Source organism: Carcharodon carcharias, chromosome 19 (assembly GCF_017639515.1).
Source record: "Carcharodon carcharias isolate sCarCar2 chromosome 19, sCarCar2.pri, whole genome shotgun sequence".
In the NCBI taxonomy this organism is placed as follows: Eukaryota; Metazoa; Chordata; class Chondrichthyes; order Lamniformes; family Lamnidae; genus Carcharodon; species Carcharodon carcharias.
Genome location: NC_054485.1, coordinates 109,637,966 through 109,660,389, shown reverse-complemented (window position 1 = coordinate 109,660,389; position 22,424 = coordinate 109,637,966). Strand labels below are relative to the sequence as shown.

The 22,424-nt window shown below is 44.7% G+C and overlaps 1 protein-coding gene across 5 annotated transcripts in view; it reads left to right on the top strand.

The window, feature by feature from the left end:
* Positions 1-22,424, top strand: part of LOC121291814 (zinc-binding protein A33-like) — a 129,944-nt gene that overhangs the window by 11,602 nt on the left and 95,918 nt on the right. For all 5 annotated transcript variants that reach the window (XM_041213403.1, XM_041213405.1, XM_041213399.1 and 2 more), the window contains exon 2: positions 8,869-8,954. In XM_041213403.1, coding sequence (XP_041069337.1) covers positions 8,897-8,954 — 58 coding nt within the window. In that variant the 5' untranslated portion in view covers positions 8,869-8,896. The remainder of the gene's footprint in view (positions 1-8,868; positions 8,955-22,424) is intronic.

Here is a 22,424-nt window from a genome sequence, read left to right as displayed (position 1 = left end):
TTAATTACATACTTACACTCTTACATTACCAGATGCGTGCATTAACATAATATATTTACAAATCCTTGGTATCAGCAGAAATCATTCCAATTCAGTGTCCAGATTTTAAAATGTCCGGTTTATCCTTTAAGCTTCAAGCTCTTCATAACGCGTGTAGAAACAGATTGCCTCATCCAGTGACATGTATTACCTGTAGAGTAAATGGTTGCAGTAATAAACTCCATCTGAATAGCCTTGCACTTTGTCTTAAAATTTGTCCAGTAACTTTAGAGGATTGTGATCTTTATAAACAATTGTTTCTGATGAAATTTTCAAGTATCCCCTCATTATCCAATTTGCCTGTGGGGATAATCCATGCTGCTAACACATTGGTTTACACAGATTATGTGATCTCACCTCACAGGACCATTCTTAAAGCTACAGTCCAACACTTAACAAAACTATAATTATACGTTCCTCCCCCTTTAAATTTGCTGTACATTTTTTATTTACAAGTATATTTATCTCATGACATTACAATATTTACACAAGTCATGAGATTTACAAGTTCAGTCTTTCAGGTGGTTCCCTGACCTGTGTGGAACATCACAGCTCCATGACATCAAACTCTTTGTTTAGGGACCACATTCTCTGGAACTGCATTAACATCAGGTACCTCAGTGGGCACTGGCAGTTCAGTGTCTCCCACTCTGATAGAGACATCAGATATGTCTGTCCTTAGTTGAGCATCTTCAACAGGAAACACTGGTTCAGTGATGGTTACCTTGTTGTGGTATCTCTCTTTTTCTTAAGTGATCCACATGCTTACGGGTGATCCTGCCTTCTACTTCCACGTGGTATGATAATGGTCTGGTCACTGAACTTACTTTACCAGGTAACCATTTTGGTCCACCACCGAAATTCTTTACATATACTGTTTTGACAACAGTAAGTCATGTGTCACTTTTTGGTTTCCTTGACACTTTTCCATCTTCCCCTCCAAATCTGGAAGTATTAGGCTCAGTCTTGTCCTAAGACGGTGCCTCATCAGCAATTCTGCAGGTGTTGCTCTTGTCGTCAGGTGGGGGGCCGTTCTGTAGTGAAAGAGAAAGTGAGCAAGTTTGGTCTCCAACGAATCCCCTGTTAACTTCTTCATGCCCACCTTAAAAGTTTGTTGCCTTTTTGGAACTTTCTTCCTTTTTGTCTCATTCTTTCTAGCACAGATTTCAGTCTCGGCCTTCTTGTTGACTTCACTGTCGGCCAGACTTCTCTCAGATGTAATCTCAACTTGCCTGAGTTCAGTGGCTGAGTCTCCCAAAACTTCATTATCTACTCACCTCTTGGAAAGTTCCCCAGCTTTTGCTCTTTGGCTTCATTTAGCTGATTCTTCAGCTCTTCCTTTATTTTTGATATTTGTTGGCTGCCTCCTGGAAACTTGAGCATTGCTGCGTCTTCTCTGCCAACTGGTTTTTCAGTTTGTTCTGAGAATTCTTTCTGCTTTTCTTTGTTCTTTTGCAGAGGTACAAACTTGGACCTGAGGGAATCTTGTAGTGTGTGAGGATCTTTTAACAGGTTTTCCTTTTCCTTATAAAGGTTGCTCACTTCGTCTTGAACTCTGTCATTAAGCAGGAGCTCCTTGACCTTCTTCTGCTGTTCTTCTATGTTTTGGTTTAAGGTAGTCTGCATTTCTTCAGGTTGTTGAGTCCTTACATACTCCCTTTTTCAAGGCAGGAACACTTCCAGCTTCCTTTTGAAGTCTCAGTGGCCAATCAACTTTGACTTCCCTTAACCAATTTCGCCCTAGAAGGCTTGGTCCTCTGTCTCTCGGCACCAATACTGGTAGCTGTGCCATTTGGTTTCCATAAATGAACAGTTACTCTGCTGGTACCTTTTACCTGGATTTCTTCGTCTGTGTATGTTTTCAACTTGGCAGATATTTATTCCAAATTTAATTGATGTTCACCATGATTTAAATATCTAAAAGTGTGTTCACCAATTACAATGCTAGAAGCTCCATTGTGTCTCTTTCCATTTTTAATGGATTACCATTCATGTGTAACACTGTAACAAATATTGGCTCTATCTTCCCAACTTAAATAATGAATAAATATCAGAATTTGTTGTTTCAGGCTCTTCTACACTGTAAACTTCATTGGACTTCAATTGTTGATTGTAAGTCTGTTTAAATATCACTTTGCACTGTTTCATATTTCTCCACCTCTATGACAAAAATAACATAACATTCTACTTTCTTAAATTGCCAATTGCTCAAAGACTGATTGTTTCCACATTGATGAAAGTTGTTCTTCGATTTAGTTGCTGGGCTATTTCTTCTGAATTTTTGGTTAGCGCATGCTGCTTCCCATTTTTTCGCACCACTTTTGGCTGACTGTTCCCACGCAATTTGGAGTACGGTGCCATTTTGCACCCTTTAAATTGCTTGTGAATCCTTTACAGCGATTTCCAAGGCCAGTGCTTTTGTAATGCCTTCTTAAAATCAAGATTCACATCAGCCAGTATTCTTCACTGAATAATATCTTCCTTCACGCCACACACCAAACTAACTCTGAGCATGTCGTTCAGAGTCTCACCGAAATCGTAATATTCCAACAGTTGTTTTAACTTTACCACATAGCTAGCAATTGTCTCACTCAAGGCTCTATTTCATGAATTGAACCTGAACCTCTGCACCGTGACTGAGGGCTTGGGTTGAAAACATCCCTTAATGAGGTCCACTAGTTCACCAAAATTCTTCAAATGTGTGGGCTGTCAAGCGTCGAATCAAACTATAGGTTTTGCTCCCACAAGTACTCGAGGATCACTCGCCTCTTCTCTTCCCCCATGATTTTGTTTGCTTGAAAGAAGAATGCAAGATGTGCTATATACTGAGACCAATCTCCCGTGGCTGGCTCAAAGGGATTGATTCTACCAAACTTGCAGATGAGCATATCTTCTGTTATTTTAAATGAACTTTGATACTCACAATTGCTGGGCGAGGTACAGTACCGATTCCTGATGTATCCTGATTTATCCTTGTTGCCAGTTTGTTGTAGAGTTGATCTTCTGGTAACTTCCTTAGTGGAAACATTTGATTTATTCACAAGACAGCCAGTAACAACTACACATGTGTATTCAACTCCATAGCTCTACCTCAACTGCCTGTGGGGGTAACCTGTTCTGCTAACACATTGGGTTACACAGATCATGTGACCTTACATCACAGGACTATTCTTAAAGCTACAGTCCAACATTTAACAAAACTACAATTACTATCGGTTTCCAAGGCTGCCTGGAATGTGCTTGTTGTGAAGAAGTAAAGTACTGCTGTTACCTTCAATGTGACAGGCACCAGGTTGTTGGATGAGATCTCCCTTATAAGCATCTCACAAAGTGATGTCACAGTGACTCTTGAAAGCCTGAGTCTTCTCTTGCACTGAGTCTCGCTCAGGTGCAGGTAGCTAAATCTTCGCCTGTGTATTCTTGGGTCAGTATAAGATCACCTGTGCCTCCTGGGTTTGTTAACTCTTCCTGACCATTGGGGTTTGGCGCTGCTCCGTCCCCTTTATAGAGAACCACAGCATCCTGAGTGTCCCTGTTTTCCCTTCTTCATCCCCCCCTCCTTTTCTCCTCCTCCTCCTTCTAATCTCTGCCTCCTCCTCACTGGAGGTTGTGTCTCCAACAGGGACCACAATCCCCATCTGCCTCTGAGAGTTTTCACGCCTCACCTTTGTGTTACGGATAGGAGAATATTCAATGAACGATCAAAAGGGTCCTCTGAATGAGAGGAGATTCCTCCTCATGAAAAAATACACAAAAGCTTCCTCTGTCCACTCAAATGAACAGTCCCTGCAGACAATAGAGTTTGAGCTGCAAAGCTGAGAGTCTGGTCTCAGCTGCAGTTTTAAAGCCCACCCAAACAAGCTTGCCCTTCCCCACCTGTCATAAATCTCACCCTGAAGGCGCACTATTGCCTTCTGACCGTATTATTGCAGTGAGATGGGTCTTAATTAGCTAAATTGCCCTTTAATATTTAAATAACGTGGGTGGGTTCCCGACTTTCTGACCTACCGGTGTTTTGGAAACTGGCATTATGATGTCATAAACCGCGCCCAATGGCATCACTCCCCATATTACACTCCGCGAAGCGAGAAACGCCCCTGATCACGGAGCATATTGTTCTGTCCCATCCGCATCCGCCTTCATGCCTTCTCCTCCCTCCCAGAAACATGATAGGGTCCCTCTTGTCCTCACTTATCACCCCACCAGCCTCCGCATTCAAAGGATCATCCTCTGCCATTTCCGCCAACTCCAGCATGATGCCACCACCAAACACATCTTCCCTTCACTGCCCTCCCCCCCCCACCCCGGCAGCATTCCACAGGGATCGTTCCCTCCGGGACATCCTGGTCCACTCCTCCACCACCCCCTACTCCTCAACTCCCACCTATGGCACCTCCTCATGCATACGCAAAAGATGCCATACCTGCCCCTTCACTTCCTCTCTCCTCACCGTCCAAGCGCCCAAACACTCCTTTCAAGTGAAGCACCATTTCACTTGCATTTCCCCCAACTTAGTCTACTGCATTCATTGCTCCCAATGCGGTCTCCTCTACATTGGAGAGACCAAACGCAGACTGGGCGACCACTTTGCAGAACACCTGCGGTCTGTCCGCAAGAGTGACCCAAACCTCCCTGTCGCTTGCCATTTTAACACTGCACCCTGCTCTCTTGCCCACATGTCTGTCCTTGGCTTGCTGAATTGTTCCAGTGAAGCTCAATGCAAACTGGAGGAACAGCACCTCATCTTCCGACTAGGCATTTTACAGCCTTCCGGACTGAATATTGATTCAACAACTTAAGATCTTGAACTCCCTCCTCCATCCCCACCCCCCCTTTTGTTTTTTCCAATAATTTATATAGATTTTTTCTTTTCCCACCTATTTCCATTATTTTTACATTTATACCTTTCATGCCCTGTTAGTCTTATTTCACCCCACCCCCACTAGAGCTGTACCTTGTGTGTCCTGCCATCCATTCCTAATTGGCACATTCTCTTAGATAATATCACCACCTTCAACAACTCTTTGTTCTTTTGTCTGTGACATCTTTTGGTTATCTGCTCCTATCACTGCTTGCTTGTCCCAACAACCAACCACCGCCCCCCCCCCCACCTTAAACCAGCTTATGTTTCACCCCTCTCCTAATTTTACTCAGTTCTGTTGAAGGGTCATGAGGACTCGAAACGTCACCTTTATTCTTCTCTGCCGATGCTGCCAGACCTGCTGAGTTTTTCCACATAATTCTGTTTTTGTTTTGTTCTGCCCCTTGTTTGGCGCCTGATGTGGGTGATCCATGAGGTGCGGCCCTGTTTCCCATTCCACATGGGAAAGCTGTGATTAAAAACTCTAATTGGATTTGGATGTTCTAATGGTTCCGGTCAGTGTAAGGTTGGGCCTTAAAATTTCACTGACATGATGTGTACTTTTCAACAGAAAAATCTATGAGTTCAGAGATGACAGACTGGCTGTGTGTTGTGAATACAATGAGTAAAGTATTATCTTCCTATGAGGCTCTCTACAGCTCTGTGCCCTTAATATGAACAACATCAGACATTAACGATAGCTGTCATTTTCCGCTCTGGCTGTAAGTGCTCCCTATGTGATGGATGTTCTGGTATTTATAGGATCCCCTGTCAGGACAGTCTTACCAGGTGATCTGTATCCTTAGTGGCAAACTGCATTTCTTTTCCACCAGTCTCCCAAAGTCCCTGGAGTTTCACCTGCTTTGCTGATTTTTCATGTTTCCCTATCCATCCATATTCTCACTATTCACACACCCTCTGTGTCCTAGATTTCTTATTTCTTTTATTTCTTTGACCATTCCCATTCCCCATTTTATCCCATGTGAATATCACTTCTACCATTTCATCATCTCCTGTTCTCCACCCAAGCAGTCTACAGGTCATTCTGTTTCTTTTCCTGTCCCCTTTCCTTTTTCAGTGGTGTTCATCTGTAAGATCTTCCTGTCCTGACAAAGGGTCTGAGACTGAAGTGTTAACTTCTGTTTTCTCCACAGACAGTGTCTGAGCTGCTGAATATTTCCAGTTTTATTTCTGATATGTTGTTTTCTGATTTCCAGCATTTGCAACATTTGTTTTTTGTCCACCATTTTAATCATTTAATTGAATGTGTCGGTTTTGGTCAATCACAAACATTGTGATTGTCACAGTTTGTGCTCTCCATTCAGTATTGATAGAAATGCAGCATTTTGTGGGTGGCTGTTGATCTCATATCATTATGAAAGATACAAAGAATACTGAAAATATTGTGCATGTGTAGCAGCATCTGTGCAGACAGAAACAAAATTAACAATTGAGGTTGATGACCTGAAGGATCTGATGAAAGTTCATTGACCTGAGGTAATGGGCTGGATCTTCTGATGCCAACAACAGCGAATTTTGAGACGATCACTGCTGTTGCACTATGGGAATCTTCTGAAGTCCTGACCTGCGCACATTTGCAGTAATTGTGTGAGAAATTTAAACTTCCAATGGGCAGGTTTGCACTTCAAGAATGTCTCCCACACTGACCTTGGTGTCAGAGATTTGGGCTACTTACCCTGGTATTGTTCAGCTGTTTAATTTAGTTTCTGGTGTAGGTCAGTAATTAACAGCAGAACCCAGCCAAACATCCCCAACCCACATACACCCCTGCCCCAACTTTGCCCCTCCCTATTATTCCCCTGCAACATGACTGCCCATTCCCAGCCACTCATTCAGCCCTCCACCCTCTCGCATGCCCACTCACTCACACTCAACAACTGATCCACCCATGCACCCACCCACCTGTTTACCCACCCACTCTCCCACCAACTCACCCACTCTCCCACCCACCCTCTCACCCACTCTCTCACCCAATCTCCCACCCACTCGCCCCACTGAAACCCTTAGGAATTTAAAAGTTTACCTGAAGATGGCAGTTGAAGTTGTGAAAATGGGCTGTGCCCTCTCCCATTGTCCTCTTTGTCATTCCTCTCCATGGGTGGTTGGGCTGAGTGACGGCTGCTGCAGCCAGGATGAAGGTCCGGCTGGATGAACCCAAACAGTCGTGTTGCAATTATCTTTGCATTCAGCAGCGATCGCTCCGGCATCACCGCTGACCAGAAGATCTGGACCATTAACTCTGTAGCTCTCCTTACAGATGTTGCCAGGTCTGCTGAGTATTTCTAGCATTTTCTGTTTGTAGTCCTAGTACTAAACCTTGGGAAACGCCACCCTATACTTTATTCCAGTCTGTAAAACAGCCAATCACCACAACGCTGTATTCTAACCTTAGCCCAGTTTGTATCTTTGCTGCTTCATATTTTCTAACAAGCCTAATATGTAATTTTTCATTAAACACCATTGAAAGTTCATACACTCAACATCAACCACCAACCCTCATTCACTCCTTCTATTACCTCATCAAAAAAAACAAATCAAGTTAGTCAAACAGAACAACCCCATGCTGGTGGTACTTCATTATTCCATGCTTCTCCACGTGACTGTTATTTTTCTCCCAGATTATTGTTTCGAAAAGCTGCTCCATCACTGGATGACCTGTACTTTTTAGATTCCAGGATCCTTTCTCCTCCCCCCACCTTCTCTTGAACAAGGGTGTAACATTTGCAATCTCCAGTCCTTTGGCACCTTTATCTAAACAGGATCGTAAGATTGTGACCAGCACCTCTACAATTTCTACCCATGCTACTCTCAGCAATCTGGGAAGATAGATAAAAGATAGATAGATTGTTTGGAGAATTTGGGAATGTTCTCTTTGGAGAAGAGAGGAATGAGAGGAGATTTGACAGAGGTATTCAAAATCACGAGGGAAGATTGGGAGAAACTGTTCCCATTGGTGGAAGGAACGAGAACCAGAGAGTGAATATTTAAGGTAATTGGTAAAAGAAGCAATGGTAAGAAGAAGAAAAACTGTTTCACGCAGCAAGTGGTTATGATCTGGAATGCACTATCTGGGAGTGTGGTGGAGGCACATTCAATCAAGACTTTCAAAAGGAAATTGGATAATTATCTAAAAAGGAAAAAAATCACAGGGCTATGTGGGGGAACAGGCGTGGGATAGGCACCAGGTAAATTGCTCCTTCAGAGGGTCAGCATAGACATGATGGGCCAAATGGCCTCCTGCTTCTCAGTAGATGTAAACAATCACATGGCACTATTGATAAGAAGAGCAGAGCAGTTATCATAAAATCATAGCACAGAAAATAATCATCTGCCCTGTCAAGTCTGTGCCAGAACTACTCAACTACCCCCACACCCCTGCCTTTTCCTCGTAGCTGTGCAAATGTTCCTCTCAACTGTTTATCCAAATCCTTTTTAAATTTACCTCCACTACACACCCAGGCAATGCATTTCAGTTTCTAACCACATGGTGTTTTTCTACATGTCTTTGATCCTTTTGCCATTCACCTTAAACTGGTGTTCTCTGGTTCTCATGATGTTCAAGCAGGCAGCTCAGCACCACCTTCTCAAGGGCAATTAGGGATGAGGAATAAGTGCTGACCTTGCAGCGAAGCTCACATCTCGGGAAATGAATAAAAGGAAAGGACTGACTCATCTTCTTGCAGGATCATCTTCAGATGAACACCTGTCATAATCTTTTATGAAAGACTCCAGAGAGAGACACAAAACAACATGCAGAGGTAAAAAAAAATGTGATGCACAAATGTTCATGAGATATGTTCAGGAGCTTCAGGCCCACAGAGTCTCATATTTCACCAAATTCTTGCTATTAGTGGTGCACAGCCTGTTTAACAATGGTATATGAGCACTGTACATTTCAGATTTATGACAAATAATGAACCTATTACATCTTTCTCTCTCTTCCTCAGGTGATGGTTCTTCTGATAAGATCTCAAGATGAAAGAGGTTCACTACGTTGTGCTCTTGCTGCTTGTGACTCTGATCTCAGTATATGGTACGAATCATTATAACTCCTTTAGTTTTTATTACCAGTAGCCATTGTTACGACCTCAGATGATAATACTGGACAAGTCAGATCCCAGAGTAAAAGCTGGCTTGATAGATCCCAACTTTTATTTTTTTTAGAAAACATGGAGGGCAGTTACTGAACAGGTTCGCAGGAGTCTGCTAGTGTACTTTTAACACAAAGAATAAAATATTTATTGAACAAGAAAAATTAGCTCTATTACATTGGCAAAGAAGTTTGGAAGATTTCAATACAAACACCAGTAAATGAATTGAATCACATTGTTCCTTCACCCCAACTATACCTTTACAAATACATACAAATTCATAAAGATAACAGAGTTTACAGAATCTATCTTATCCTCTACTATTCAGAGTAAGTATGTGGTATATGTGAACTAATAGGTGAATCGTGGTCAGACCCACCACATTCCAAAACCAAATGACAGATGCCGCCAGAGCAGTTTCTATGGATTTCTCATCAGCCCCACCCCCAGACGCTTGTTGCATTGGTCTCACTGTAACTCTATCTTTCTCACAAGGGCTTCCAATCTCCACCCTCGAAGAACTTGCCTTGTAATTGTCTCCCAAGTATCACTTCCACTCAGACATCTTCAACAATGATCCATCGCCAGTGTTCCAGTCTCTCCTTCCAGAGTTTCTTTTCCCTGGATATTTGCATACGCTCAAACTTCACTTTCCAAGCACACCTTCAGATATTCGACCATTCCAAGCAGAACACCACTGCTCCAAAGGGTTGCAGTAAAGAATCACCTGCCTCCTCAGTTATTCTGGCTTCTCTCCAGCCCACTTTGTTAGAAGTCTGCTCCTCGCAGCTTTCTCTCTTTAATTCAGACCAATTGCTCTGCTGCTTACTTTTAACTTTAGCATTGCTGGAAAAAAGAGACAGGTTTAAGCTTTTCATCTTGCTCTCATTAGGGCACTCGCAAGAATACCAAGAATACCAGTTAACTGCCAAGCAATATTTGAGATTTAAACCAGGCAGCTTGACCCTGAGGAATGAGGCAGTGAATGGCTGTCACTTATTTTGTTTAGCTGAAACAACAGGTGCAATGCAGGCACATGTTCTTTCTGTCTGCAAAGAACAGGACCTTATACATTAATATATGTAGCTTCCAGTACAGGGAAATGTGCCTCACTGCTTCCATCTCTAGAAAAGTCTCAGCAACTGTATTTTGGACTTGCATGTTGTCTTGTATTGGAATTAGAACTAGCTTTCCTTTTAAAAATACACTAGTCCATCACCACACCCCCCACCCCCACACCAGCACAACAAACAAAGGGAAAACAGACAGAGCCCCTTTGCAGAGATGGGCTTTAGAGCATCGGCGTTATAAATTGAAGGATAAAGTGCACAGGGTCTCAACACTGTCCATCTGGAGCTCCCTCGTGTGAGTAGATGTGTGGAGTTTCTCACCAAACACAGGTTTGACGTGGAGGAGAATATAGAGCTGGACCAATTCTTCCTGTCTCAGCTTTGCTGGTCCAAATTGTGGACAAGTTACACTCAGAGAAGGGTCCTCTGTCTGCAGGTTTATAACCAAATTCAGACCTTCAGCCAAGGCAGAGAGAGAGACAGTCAGTTAGCGTAGTCTTCCTGCTCAGCTCATTCCCCAACAAGACCAAATTCACAGAACAACAGGTTCAAAACATAAAGCTTGTCTCTGCCATGTGATTTCCAGTAAATATCTTGTCTGTCCATTTACCAGTACCCCACCCCCACCATCAATTAAAGTGATTGTAGTTCAAAGCAAATAAACAGCTCTTCCTTGGGTACCATGCTGGTCAGGTGATCTCTTGGGAAAAGGCACGTTTGTTGACAGTTCCAAGGTGAACTTGTGACCCTTTTTTTAAAAAAAACTCCAAGTCAGCATCCATTTGTCCAGATAATGCAATGTCTTTCCATATTTTAAAATAAAAGTCCAGTTCATGAAGATATGGTGTTCTCAACACTAGGGAATAAATTAAAAAGCAGAACCACAAATGTAATAACCTCTGGTTTACTACTGACCACAAGCGAATTGGCATTGAATAAATAAGATCAGAGAGTTGAATGCATATTGCAAAGATTAATGTGGGAGAAATGGGTTTCAATTCATGGGGCACTGGAACCAGTACAGGAGAAAGCAGGAGCTGTACCAGGGTTGGCCTTCGCCTGAACTGCACCAATACCAGTGCCCTGGCGAATCTTATAACTAGAGCTGTAGAGAGGGCTTTACACTAAATAGTGGAGGTCTTGGGGGGGGGGAGGGGAGCGTTCATGTGAAGGGAGAATTGCAAGGCTAAAGAGAAAGGACAGGGCAATAGTGCAGGGTAGTGATATGGGTAATGAGAAGAGAGTGTGACAAGGGACAGAGCATGTAAACATAATGGTGCACAAGCAAATAAGATCTGAGTAGAGAACAATAGCAAGAAAAAAAGACAGATTTAAAGGCTCTTTATCTGCATGTTCACAGCATTCGTGACAAGATGGATTAATTGATAGTGCAAATGGAAATTACTGATCATGATATGATAACCATTACAGAGACATGGGCCAGGATTTTCTGGCCCTGCCATGGTGGGACTCACCACAGGGGATGCAGGAGCCCAGCCAAAAGTCCATTAACTTTCAGCAGGACTGGGCGATCCCAGAGGCAGAAGGGGCTGGAAAATCCCACCCATTGTTGCAAAGAGACCGCAGCTGGGACCCGAATATTCAAGGATAATTGAAATGTTAAATAACAAGAAGAAAGGAAAGGGATGTGAGGTAGCTGTGTTAACAAAGGATGAGATTAGTCGAGTCATGAGAAATGATCTTGATTCAGAAGATCAAGATTGAGAATCAGTTTGGCTGCAGATAAGCAATAGAAGAGGAAAGAAGTCACTGGTGGGAGTAGTTAACAGCCCCCACCGCAAACAGTAGCTATATTTTAGGACAGCGTATAAATCAAAAGGGGTGGATCGGGGGTGCTTGCAAGAAAGGTGCAGCAATAATCATGGGAGATTTTAATCTCCATTTAGATTTGATAAATAACATTTTCAAAGGTAGCTGGCGCTTGATTTCATAAAATGCCTTCAGACAGTTTCTTAGAACACTAAGCACTGGAGCCAACCAGGGAACAGGCTATTTTACTAATTAATGACATGTTACAACCTGGTTAGGGACCAGTAATTTCTTGTTCAAAATAGACAAACTTTTGAAATCCCAGTTACCAACTAGGAGAATAAAGTCACAAGATTCCACAGTTTTAGCCAACTAAATAAACATTATTACACAAAGTCCAAAATGTAAGACAATCTACAATATCTATCTTATACTCTAATGTTCAGAACTAACATGAGGTAAATGTAAATTAACAGGCAAACTGTGGTTAAACACATCACAATGCACATTATATGGCAGATGCAACCAAGACAGGTCCTACAGATTTCTCAGCAACCACCCAGATGTCAGCGACCACTGTGAGTCACAATACCCTGTTAAAGCTCTGTCTCCATAACGAGTGTTATGATCCCAACTGGTGGTACAACAGGACAAGCCTGATCCCAGGGTGGAACCCGGCTTGATAGATCCTGGCTTTTATTTGTTTATTTAGGTGTGTAGAGAGTAGCTTCTGAACAGAGCCACTGGAGTCAGCTGACAAACTTCTAACAAAAGAATAAAACATTTATTTACAAGAAAAGATAAACTATCATACAATACTCCTTCACCCACAACAAACCTTGACAGGTATATAAAGATTTGTAAGGATAACACAAATTACGAAAGCTATCTTATACTCCAATGTTCACAGTAAGTACACAGCCCATGTAAAGCACTGGTCAACCTGTGAATTATACCACACAGAATCACACAGTGCAGAGGAGGCCCTTCGGCCCATCGAGTCTGCACCGACATGTGAGAAACACCTGACCTACCTACATATTTCCATTTACCAGCGCTTGCCCCATAGCTTTGAATGTTATGATGTGCCAAGTGCCCATCCAGGTACTTTTTAAAGGATGTGAGGCAACCCACCTCCACCACCCTCCCAAGCATTCCAGATGGTCACCACCCTCTGGGTAAAAAAGTTTTTTCTCACTCCCCCCTAAACCTTCTGCCCCTCACCTTGAACTTGTGTCCCCTTGTGACTCACCTTCCAACTGAGGGGAACAGCTGTTCCCTATTCACCCTGTCCATGCCCCTCATAATCTTGTACACCTCGATCAGGTCGCCCCTCAGTCTTCTCTGCTCCAACGAAAACAACGCAAGTCTATGCACCTACTCTTCATAACTTAAATCTTTCATCCCAGGCAACATCCTGGTGAATCTCCTCTGCACCCCCTCCAGTCCAATCACATCCTTCCTATAATGTGGTGACCAGAACTGCACACAGTACTCCAGCTGTGGCCTCATCAAGGTTCTATACAACTCCAATATGACTTCCCTACTTTTGTAATCTATGCCTCGAATGATAAAAGCAAGTGTCCCATATGCCTTTTTCACCACCCCACTAACATGACCCTCCGCCTTCAGAGATCTATGGACATACACGCCAAGGGCCCTTTGTTCCTCAGAACTTCCTAGTGTCATGCCATTCATTGAATACTTCCTTGTCAAATTACTCCTTCCAGAGTGTATCACCACACGCTTTTCAGGATTAAATTCCATCTGCCACTTATCTGCCCATTTGACCATCCCGTCTATTTCTTCCTGTAGCCCAAGACATTCAACCTCACTGTTAATCACCCGGCCAATCTTTGTGTCATCCACAAACTTGCTAATCCTACCCTCCACATAGTCATCTATGTTGTTTATATAAATGACAAATAATAGGGGACCGGGCACAGATCCCTGTTGTACGCCACTGGACACTGGCTTCCAGTCACTAAAGCATCCTTCTGTCATCACCCTCTGCCTCCTACAGCTAAGTCTATTTTGAATCCACCTTATCAAATTACCCTGTATCCCATGTGCATTTGCCTTTTTTATAAGTCTCCCATGTGGGACCTTGCCAAAGGCTTTGCTGAAATCCATATAAACTACATCAACTGCACTACCCTCATCTACACACCTGGTCACCTCCTCAAAAAATTCAACAAATTTGTTTGGCATGACCTCCCTCTGACAAAGCCATGCTGACTATCCCTGATCAAACCTTGCCTCTCCAAGTGGAGATAGATTCCCTCCTTCAGAATTTTCTCCAATAGTTTCTCTACCACTGATGTGAGACTCACTGGCTTGTAGTTCCCTGGCTTATCTCTACAACCCTTCTTAAATAGCGGAACAACATTAGCTGTTCTCCAGTCCTCTGGCACCTCCCCCATGGCCAGAGAGGAATTAAAAATTTGGGTCAGAGCCCCTGTGATCTTCTCCCTTGCCTCCCTCAGCAGTCTGGGACACAAATCATCCAGACCTGGAGATTTTTCTACTTTGAGATTTGTCCACTTTTAAGCCTAACAACACCTCCAATACCTTGTCACTCCCTATATCAATTTGCATAAGAGCCTCGCAGTCTCTCTCTCCCCGAGTTCGATACCTTCATCCTCATTCTCCTGGGTGAAGATGGACGTGAAGTATTCATTCAACACTCTAGCGATGTCCTCTGGCTCCACCCATAGATTCCCCCCTAGGTCACTTATGGGCCCTTAAGAATCAACCACATTGCTGTGGGTCTGGAGTCACATGTAGGCCAAACCATGTAAGGACGGTAGATTTCCTTCCCTAAAGGGCATTAGTGAACTGGATGTGTTTTTATGGCAATCAGCAGTGGTTTCATGTTCATCACACTCTGAAACCAAGTGACAAATGCCACCCCGGACAGATGCTATGGATCTTTCGTCAACTCCCCCCAGATGCTTGTCACACTGTGAGCCAACCGGTCTCACTGAACTCCGTCATTTACATGAGGGTTTCCAATCTCCAGTCTCCAAGAACTCATTGGAGAATTTCTCCCAAACTGACTGCTTCCGCAACAGACCACCTCCAGGCGTTTGAGCTCTCCTTCCGATGTTCCCCTCCCTTGGGTCACCACATGCATTCAAGCTTGCTTCCATGCACTCTCTCAGCTGTTAACAGTACACCACTGCTTCACATGCCCATAGCAAAGAGTTACAGACCTTCAGCCATCTCTTTGGACCTTCTGGCTTTTCACAAGCCTCTATATCTCTTAAATCTGCTTCCTGAAGCTTTCAGCTCTTTAAGCTTGAAGCTTTGAGCCTTCGTGTATATGTGTGTGCGTGTGTGTGTGTGTGTGTGTGTGTGTGTGTGTGTGTGTGTGTGTGTTTGTCCTTCAATTGTCCTTCTGCAGTCGTAAAACCCTCATTAAACATGCAGGCATCTCAACACAACTTGATTTTCTGAACCCACAAATACAGAAATGTTAATCAAACTTAAACTTTAAAGCTAAATCTCATTCCTAACACCCACAATTGCAAATGTAACTTATTAAACTATCTATATTTCCGAACATGAGGGATTTCAACTTTTGAAGGTCTAGCCTCTGAATTCCTTCGAAAGCTGCTCTGACTCAGTGCTTCAATCACTGCTCATGTCTTGATGGCCGGGATTTTCCATGCTCACTGGCGTTGGGTGTGTTCGGTGACCTGACCGGATGATATGGCGCAATTGGTTTCACGACGACGTGAAACCAGTTTGTGATCTTCTGCTCCGCCCGCCAATGGCAGGCTGCGTTTCCCACCAGCAGACATCAGAAACCTCATTGCAATACATCAGCACATTAATATAAGGCCAGCCTGCTGGAATTGCCCCCTAGTAGGGGCTGCCCTATGGTTGAGGCCACTTGGGGGCTGGGGGCTAGGGCTGCCTTGTGGTTGATAGTAGCGCACAACCATTTGGGGTGGAGGGTTAGTGTAGGGAAGCGGCCAAAAATGAGAGGAACCTTGTATAAAGTGACCATTCTGAAACTGAGACAGTTCAGGCGCAGCTACATTGATATGATTGAAGTCGGGCCTCTAGCTTATCTGCCCACTCAAGCAACACAGAGGCATCAAAGTGCCACCAAGTGCACCAGAGCTTTTCACCCCTCTGGTACAGACTGCAAGCTGATGAGTGTTTTAATCGAATGCAGGACAGTTGGATGACTGGGCATGTTGCACAATCCCCTTGCTAAAGCTGGCCATGGAGCAGTCACTGCTGGAGTTGCTCACAGCCTCTTCCAATGTCATCATCCCGGTTTGGACCAGTCTCCCCCAGGGTTCAAGCAAATGGCGCAGCCTTGCAGTGTGGGTTAGGACAATGCCTGCGCCTGAGCTGAGAGCACAGCATGCAGTCCAGTGGGCAAAGCTGCCGCCAATTGGTCAGGTGGAGTGAGGCGGAGGTGGGTGGAATTTCAGGCAGTCATGCAGCGCACTAATCTCTAGCCATCCAAGTGGGCTAGCACACTCCACAATGCGCTAAGAGGCCTTCACACTTAACCAGGACAGGTTCTTATTACACTCATACAAACCCTTGTGTCTCCCTCTCTTTCATCCTGCACAACTACATCAGGATCATGGAACTTGGTGACCTGTATGCCTCGTGGCTTACAGAGTGCAAAGACGATGGAGAAGAGAGTGACAGAGGTGCCTGGTTGTGGGGACAGCACTCTCAGGAAGACGGGGCGGCTGGGGCTCTCGCGTGCACCATCAAAGAATCACAGCGAGCCATCGCTGGCCAGTGCCTAGGTAGACCCAGAGTAGAAACGCACCGCCTTTCATTCCTGCAAATAGCCAAGAACCAGTGTCACATCTGTCAGCTACTGCTGGATTTGGCACCATGGGAACATGGGGGGCATCCACCGCCAGTGACTGTGAAATTGACCACAGCGCACAATTTCTACGCTAGTGGCTACTTTCAGGGCTCCACAGGTGACCTCTGTGGGATATCACAAGCCTCCACACACAAATACACCCATGAGGTTACGGATGCCATCTTTGCGAGGGTACACAACTTTGTGCATTTCTCCTGGGACTAGGACAGCCAGGATGCAAGAGTGATTGGATTTGCCCAGATCTCAGGTTTCCTGCAGGTACAGGGTGCCATTGACTGCACTCACGTGGCACTCAGATCTCTGTCGCAATACACGGTCAACTATGTAAACCACAAGGGATTCCATTTTCTGTCGCTGATGTGCAACCACCACAAACGCATCCTGCAGGTCTGCGCATGGTTTCCAGGGAGTGTGCACGAGTCCTACATTCTCAGTCGGTCACAGATCCTTGAAGTCTTCCAGGATCCACAGAAACTGCAGGGATGGCTCCTCAGGGACAAGGGCTACCCGCAGAGGCCGTGGCTGATGACACCCGGGCGGTGGCCTCAGACTGCAGCAGAGCGATAGATAATGAGGCTCACGCTGCAACTTGTAACTTGGTGGAGCAAACCATTGGGATGCTGAAAATGAGGTTCCGGTGCCTGGACCGGTCTGCTGGACCCTGTACTACAGTCCACAGAGGGTGTCACGCATTGTCGACATCTGCTGCGCCCTTTAAAACCTGCACTCCAATGGGGGGACGAGCTGGCTGAGGAGGAGCTAGAGGTCTCCTCCGATGAGGAGGACGTTGATGGTGATGGGGGTGAGGGGGTCCTCGGAGACGGTGATGATGGAGATGAAGCCCTGACATTGGCCAGATGAGGCAGGCGTGCTCGGGGGGCCCTCATAGCTGCTAGATTTGTGGAGGATGATGACGACATGCAGTGAGGACACTCCACAGATCCTCAGATCACATTTATGAATGTTTGTCTCCAGTCTGACTTATGGCAGCACACATACCCTCTGCTCCTATCATTGAGGTGCAGCAGAGGCCCTAATAGTCACTCGATTGCTGGAGGATGATGACGACATGCAGTCATGACACTCCATAGATCTTCACATAGCCCCTGAGAATGTCTGGTCGAGGACAGCTCGCTTGCGTTCTGTGATAGGGTCATGTCATGGAGACACAGCCACGAAAATTTAAAAGCATTTAATACTTTGTCTGCCTTCAGCACCTGAGCCCTTCAGGAGCACAGCGTCACTGGTCACAGATGCTGATGAGATGGGGGCCAGCCCCATCTTAAAGGTGCTGAGGGCACACAGAGAGAATGACGGTACTCTGTGATGCCTGCCCATGACACCCTGGCCGCAATGACTAGCGCCATTGAGTGCAGGCATCAGTAATGTGTTCAGGACCAGACCATTACTTTGGTCTGAAGGTTGCACAGAACACAGGGAAGAGGCCCTGGACTGAGACACTTGCCTTCATCTTTTGCAGAAAGGTTTCACATCTGAGTGACACAAACACTGCTCATCAGAACAAGGAACCATAGGGGAGACGTTCTTGGGAGTTTATTGACAATAGTGAACAGTATGTACAAGTGATTAACACCCGTGCCCAGGCTGTGCAACTAATTCTTCTTAAATTTCCTAACCCTGCCGCTACATCTTGGTGCTCCCCAGACATCCATGGCAGAGGTGGAGGCAGCCTGCTGACTGCTACACCCTGTCTGTGATGACCTTGGCAGGGGTCCTCTGCAGGGCCGAGACCTGGATGGCCTCAGCCTGCTATCGGGGCCCTGCTGTATGGCAGTGGCACCCTCCTCGGCCTGTGAAGCTGGATCTGCGGAAATCACAGGAAGGGGGCATTCGGATGGGCTGGACATACTCGGAGTTACCTGGCCCTAGGGGGTGTACCTGCTGATCCTCCTCCCTATGGATGCCCAAGGGCCTCAGGCTGACTCCTTGAGGAGAAGGGGTAGCTGAAGTGAGATCGAGCTGCCCCACAACCCTCTTGCATATACACTGTTGGAGGCCAACTACAGCAACAGTGAAAAGAGCAGTGCAAACAAATGTGGCTCCTTCTGAGGGTGAGACTGGGGAATTAATAATGAGATCCAAGGACATGGCAGAGACTTTGAACATGTATTTTGTATCTGTCTTGACAGAGAAAACACAAAAAGCGCCCCAATAATACTAGAAAATCAAAAGGCAAAAGGAAGGGAGGAACTTAAAACAATCATGATCACTGGAGAAAAGGTTTTGGGAAAATCAATGCGACCAAAAGCTGACAAGTCCCTGAACCTGATGGCCTGCATCCGAGGGTCTTAAAAGAAGTTGCTGCAGGGTTAAGGATGCATTGGTTGTAACCTTCCAAAATTCCCTAGACTCAGGAAAGATCCCAATGAACAGGAAAACTACCAATGTAACACTGTAATTTAAGAAAAGAGGGAGACAGATGGCAGGAAACTATAGACCAGTTCACCGAACAGCAAGTAATTAGGAAAGCTAATGGAATGTTATCATTTATTGTGAGGGGAATTGAATACAAAAATAGGGAGGTTGTGTTTCAGTTATACAGGGCACTGGCGAGGCCACATCTGGAGTACTGTGTACAGTACTGGTCTCCTTATTTGAGCAAAGATGTAAATGCGTTATAAGGAGTTCAGAGAAGGTCTACTAGACTAATGCCAGGAATGGGCAGATTGTCTCATGAGGAAAGGTTGGACAGGTTAGGCTTGTATCCACTGGAATTTAGAAGAGTAAGAGGCAACTTAATTGAAAACTTTAAGACCCTGAGGCATCTTGACAGGGTGGATGCAAAGAGGATGTTTCCTTTTGTGGGAGAATCTAGATCTAGGGATCACTGTTTAAAAATAAGGGGTCGCTCATTTAAGACACAGATGAGGAGAAATTTTTTTCTCTGAGGGTTGTGAGTTTTTGGAAGTTGGTGGAAACAAAGTTTTTGAATATGTTTAAGGCCGAGCTATATGGATTCTTGATTAACAAGGGGTTAAAGAGTTACTGGGGGAAGGCAGGAATTGGGGTTGAGGTTATATTTAGATCAGCCACGATCTTGTGAATGGCTCGAGGGGCCGAGTGGCCTATTCATGCTCCTAATTCGTATGTTTGTATACAAAATGCTAGAATCCATTAAGAAGATAATACCAGGGTATTTAGAAAATCATAATGCAATCAGGCAGAGTCAAAATGGTTTTCTGAAAGGGAAATTGTGTTTGATAAATTTATTAGAGTTCTTTGAGGATGTAACAAGCAGGGTGGATAAAGGGAACCAATATGTGTAGTGTATTTGGATTTCTAAAAGACATTCAGTAAGGCACTACATAAAAGGTTACTGCACAAGATAAGAGTTCATGGGGGTGATATATTCGAATGGATAGAGGATTGGTTGACTAAAGAAACAGAGATTCGGGATAAATGGGTCATTTTCAGGTTGGCAAACTGCAACTAGTGGAGCATCAAAGGGATCATTGCTGGGGCCTCAAACTATTTACAATCTATATTCATGACATGATTGATGGGACCAAATGCATTGTAGCCAAATTTGCTGACGATACAACGATTGGTAGGAACGCAAGGTGTGTGGAGGATGTAAAGAGTCTGCAAAAGGACATAGGTAGGTTAATTGAGTGGGTAAAAAAATTGGCACATGAAAAATAATGTGGGAAAATGTGAGGTTGACAACATTGACAGGTCCCGCATGGGAGACTGATAACTAAGGTAAGAGCCCATGGGATCCAAGGCAATTTGGCAAATTGGATCCAGAATTGGCTGAGTGGCTGGAAGCAGAGGGTGATGGTCGAGGGGTGTTTTTTTGACTGAATGCCACAGGGATCGGTGTTGGGTCCCTTGCTGTTTGTGGCATAAATAAACGATTTAGACTTGAATGTAGGTGGGTTGATCAGTAAGTTCACGAATGACACGAAAATTGGTGGAGAGTTAATGGTGAGGATAGCCTTAGATTACTGGAGGATATAGATGGGCTGATTAGTGGCAAATTGCATTTAATCCGGATAAGTGTGAGGTGATGCACTTGGGCAGGACAAACAAGGCACTGGAATACACGATGAATAGTAGGACCCTGGGAAGTGCCGAGGATCAGGAGACTTTGGTGTGCATGTCTACCGGTCCCTTAAGGTAGCAGGACAGGTAGATAAGGTTGTCAAGAATGCATATGGAACACTTGCCTTTATTAGCCGAGGGTATAAGATATAGGATATAAGAGCAGGGAGGTTATGCTGGAACTGTATAAAACTGTATAAAATGATTAGGCCACAGCTAGAGTATTGCATGCAGTTCCGGAATCCATATTATAGGAAGGATGTGATTGCACTAGAGAGAATGCAGAGGAGATTTACCAGGATGTTGCCTGGGCTCGAGAGTTTTAGTTTTGAGGAGAGATTGGATAGACTGGGGTTATTTTCCCTGGAGCAGAGGAGATTGAGGGAGGGGCATGATTGAGGTATATAAAATTATGAGGGGCATAGATAGGGTAGAGAGGAAGGAACTTTTCCGCTTGGTGGAGGGATCAATAACCTGGGGGGCATGGATTTAAGATAAGGGGAAGGGGGTTTAGAGGGGATGTGAGGAAGAATTATTTCACCCAGACGGTGGTGGGAATCTGGAACTCACTGCCTGAAAGGGTCGTAGAGGCAGAAACCTTCATAACATTAACAAAGCATTTGGATGTGCAACACCATGGCATTCAAGGCTATGGGCCTAGTGCTGGAAAATGGGATTAGAATAGTTAGCTACTTGCTTGACCAGCGGAGACTCGATGGGCCGAAGGGCCTTTTTCTGTGCTGTCGACCTCTATGACCCTATGACTCTAAGAATAGAAAGCAGAATAATATTTGAATGGAGAGAGACTGCAGAATGCTGCAATACAGAAGGATCTGGATGTCCCTCTGTATGAATCACAAGAAGTCAGCATGCAGGTACAGCCAGTAATTAGGAAGACAAATGGAATTTTGGCCTTTATTGCGAGTGGGTGGAGTATAAAAGTAGGGAAATCTTGCTTCAGCTATACTGGGCATTGGTGAGACTGCTACTAGAGTACTGCGTACAGTTTTAGTCTACTTCATTAAGGAGGCATATACTTACATTGGAAGCAGTTCAGAGAATGTTCACCAGGCTGCTTCCTGGGATGAAAGGGTTGTCTTATGAGGAAAGGTTGAGTATGGTGTGCCTATTCTCATTGGAGGTTAGAATGAGAGGGGATCTTCTTGAAACAGTAAGACTCTAAGGGGACTTGACAGGGTAGATGCTGATCCCTCCCAAGGGTTTCTCGAACCAGGGGACACAATTTAAAAATAAGCATCTCCCTTTTAAGACTGAAATAAGGACCATCTCAGAGGGTCATTAGTCTGTGGAATTCTCTTCTCCAGAGAGTAGTGGAGGCTGGGTCACTGAAGATATTGTGTTAGACAGATCGTTGATCTGAAAGGGAGTCGAGGGGATAGGCAGGAAAGTGGAGTCACGGCCACAATCGGTTCAACCACGATTTTATTGACTGGCGGAGCAGACTTAAGGGGCTGAATGGCCGACTTCTGTTTCTGTTTTTTATGATCTATGTACTGCCTTTGTCATGCGGGAATCCTCCATGCGAACCACACGGCCGACGGAATGAAGCTGAGCTCTGATGGTCACGCTTTCGATGCAAGAAACGCAGCATTTTGCAAGAACCTCGGTGTTATTGATGT